Below are 2,942 nucleotides of genomic sequence, written 5' to 3'. Positions count from 1 at the left end.
TCATTTAAAAGTGTGCTAAGAAGTCTGAAGAAAAAAGTATGAGTGTAATGCAAAAATTAAATGTAATTGTTGAATTGTATATAAATAAATTTCTTTTGTATTTCCGAAACTTATTTCTTCAATTTATTCCTGCTATCCAAAGTATTGTTTGATTCACATGCACAATAAAGATAGGTATAGTTTTATTTAATTTAAATAAACAAAAAAAACATAATTTTAATTATTTATACACCCAAACCAAAGCCAAGAGCTTTATCATTATGGTTTATGCCGTAAGAATATCACATGGGGGTGAACTCCGTTCACACTTGAACCAGATAAAAGACCGCCCAAAAATCTACGTATGAAAGCCTCCACCCCACTGTCCGACCAACAATGGGGCGCTCATGCCTCATGCAATGAATGACAACCGGCACTGTTCAATATCCGTACAAGTGTTTGACCTACAATTGCCCGTCGATCCTTTAATAACTCTCTCTCTCCCTTTCTCAGTTGCCAAAAATCTCACTTTCCTTTAGAACTCTCTTCCTTTCTTTCTCTCACTAAACAAAGCATTCTTCTTCTTCTTCTTCTTCTTCTTCTTCTTCTTTTTTTCTGTGGTGTGCAAGCTCTTTTTGATGAACAAGAACTGGAGTGTTTGATTGATACATGGAGAGAAAAGAGGGTGTAAAGGTGGAAGATGTATTGGGAAACTCATCGTGTTCGGTGAATGATTTCCCATTACAAAGTATATTTGATTTGAGCAGCAACGAAGAAGAGAAGATCCGGTCGTTAGGGTTCATGGACTTGCTGGGTGTTCAAGACTTGATCTGTAGTCCTGTATTGGAGATCATGGCAGCACAGCAGGTTCCCTCTCTAATGGCAACCCAACCACCCAATCCTTTTTCTTGCACGAAGATCGAATCTCCTCATGAGGTTTTCAATCAGCCTGCCACTCCTAACTCTTCCACGATTTCATCTGCATCAAGTGAGGCTGCTCATGATGAACCTGCTAAACTAGATGACCAAGAAGAGGACCAGCGAAAAACCAAGAAACAGTGAGTTCAACTCTTTATATTACACTATTTTCTTTTCTTAAGAAGAGAGAGAAAGAGACGAAGATGTGTCTTTTCCGTCTATGTGAGCCAGTGTTCCTGTTTACTGCTAAACAGGTGTCCCATTTTGAAATTAATTTGGATAAGATATCAGGGTTTTGGTTTCCATCAAAGTGATTTGAAGCTGATCATGAAGATTATTTTTTGTTGTTTTGGCGTTTGTGGGTTTAGGTTGAAACCCAAGAAGACAAATCAGAAGAGACAGAGAGAACCGAGATTCGCGTTCATGACAAAGAGCGAGGTTGATCATTTGGAAGATGGTTACAGATGGAGAAAGTACGGACAAAAAGCTGTAAAAAACAGCCCCTTCCCTAGGTACTAACTTCAATGTCCCAACTTCAACCTATTTTAGTTCCCTCATTTTGTATGTTATTCTTTTCACCAATTTAGTTAAAATCACAGAGACAGGCAACTTCCATAGGTTATAATGTTTACACTGTTTAATTCTCTTAGGAGTTATTATCGTTGCACCACCATCTCATGTAATGTGAAGAAAAGAGTTGAGAGATGTTTCAGTGATCCAAGCATCGTGGTAACCACTTACGAAGGCCAACATACTCACCCCAGTCCGGTCATGCCTCGTCCCAACCTTGTTGGTTCTCATCTGAATTCAGCCATCTCCGCCGCAAGTTTTGGCATGCCAATGCAAACTACTCCATCTCACTATCACCAGCATTTTCAACAGCCTTTTACTGATAACTTGTCTCCTTTGAACTTTGGCCATAATGGGTCCCTTAACGCCACTTTTCTTCATCAGAAGCGCTTTTGCACCCCAGGGCCAGAACCAGGACCGTCTTTGCTTAAAGACCATGGCCTTCTTCAGGACATTCTGCCATCCCATATGCTGAAGGAAGAGTAGATTAGAACATCCATTACCTTTATATGTAATTCTCCACTTGGAATGAAAAGAGGTATAGCGAAATGATCAGTTCACTGGTATGTAGCTTTTTTTTTTTTTGCTGAGAGGTGGCATTTTTATTGAACAAGGAACTCGCTGCCCCTTTTATGCAAAGCTTGATTAATATTACTGTAAATTGGACTTGGTTTTAGTTTCTTATTTGGGTTTTTTTTAAAAATTTTTTTGCCACATTTAGTTAGTCTGGATATGTAGAGATTATGCACCAGGGAAATGGTTCTTTCTTTAACTCTTCTGAGTGATCTGACCCTTTGTTTGTCCTATACCTTTGTTTTTGTTATTATCAAAGGAATATGCATTGATTCCCGTATGAAACTAAGTAGTGCTTGAGGGCTAGGGTTCTTCAGAGAACAATTAATGCAGAAGCTAGAAAGCTTTCTATTTTCTATTTTTCTGGGAACCAGCCAAATCCAAAATGTTCGTAGCACTAATGAGGCCCTGCAAAAAAAGAAAAAAAAAGAAGGGGGAGTTAGAATTTAGTGAGAAAGAAGATGAATGTGCAGTAGCTAAATATGCTTGAGTTGGGTTGGGGCAGATGGAACAATAACTTGAGATCGACTTGCATAGTAATAACTCTCCTTTTCTTGCGTCTACATCTCAAAGATTTGGTTCATTGAATGGTGAGATGGGGGGATTCAGTGTATTGTTTAATTAAAGGGAGATTGAAGTCATTTTACCTATTCATGCACTATACATTACACATATATATGGAGCAATGATTCTTTTATTCTAATTATATTATGGGGTCTGAATTGAACATCGCTATCGACAGCTTCTTCGCGGTTGTATATGTGATGTCTACTGGGCATGTGAATATCAGTCACTGTTAAAGAATAATATTGTCGCCAGTGCCAGGTTGATTATTGGGAAAGAAATGGTACTGAATGCAAAAGGGAAAATCAGTTGCCTTTCTAGGGTATAGCTAGCATAAA

At 38.4% G+C, this 2,942-nt stretch overlaps 1 protein-coding gene across 1 annotated transcript; it reads left to right on the top strand.

The window, feature by feature from the left end:
• Window positions 1–260: 260 nt before the first annotated feature.
• On the top strand, window positions 261–2,170 carry LOC108472416 (WRKY transcription factor 23-like). The gene is made up of 3 exons (XM_017773929.2): window positions 261–1,037; window positions 1,266–1,409; window positions 1,548–2,170. Exons 1-3 carry the CDS (start codon window positions 649–651, stop codon window positions 1,951–1,953), a joined length of 939 nt encoding a protein of 312 aa, XP_017629418.1. The 5' UTR covers window positions 261–648; the 3' UTR covers window positions 1,954–2,170.
• The last annotated feature ends 772 nt before the right edge of the window (window positions 2,171–2,942 follow it).

This window comes from Gossypium arboreum, chromosome 11 (genome assembly GCF_025698485.1).
Source record: "Gossypium arboreum isolate Shixiya-1 chromosome 11, ASM2569848v2, whole genome shotgun sequence".
Classification (NCBI taxonomy): Eukaryota; Viridiplantae; Streptophyta; class Magnoliopsida; order Malvales; family Malvaceae; genus Gossypium; species Gossypium arboreum.
Note: the sequence above shows the minus strand (reverse complement) of the source record. Positions and strands in the feature narration are given on the sequence as shown.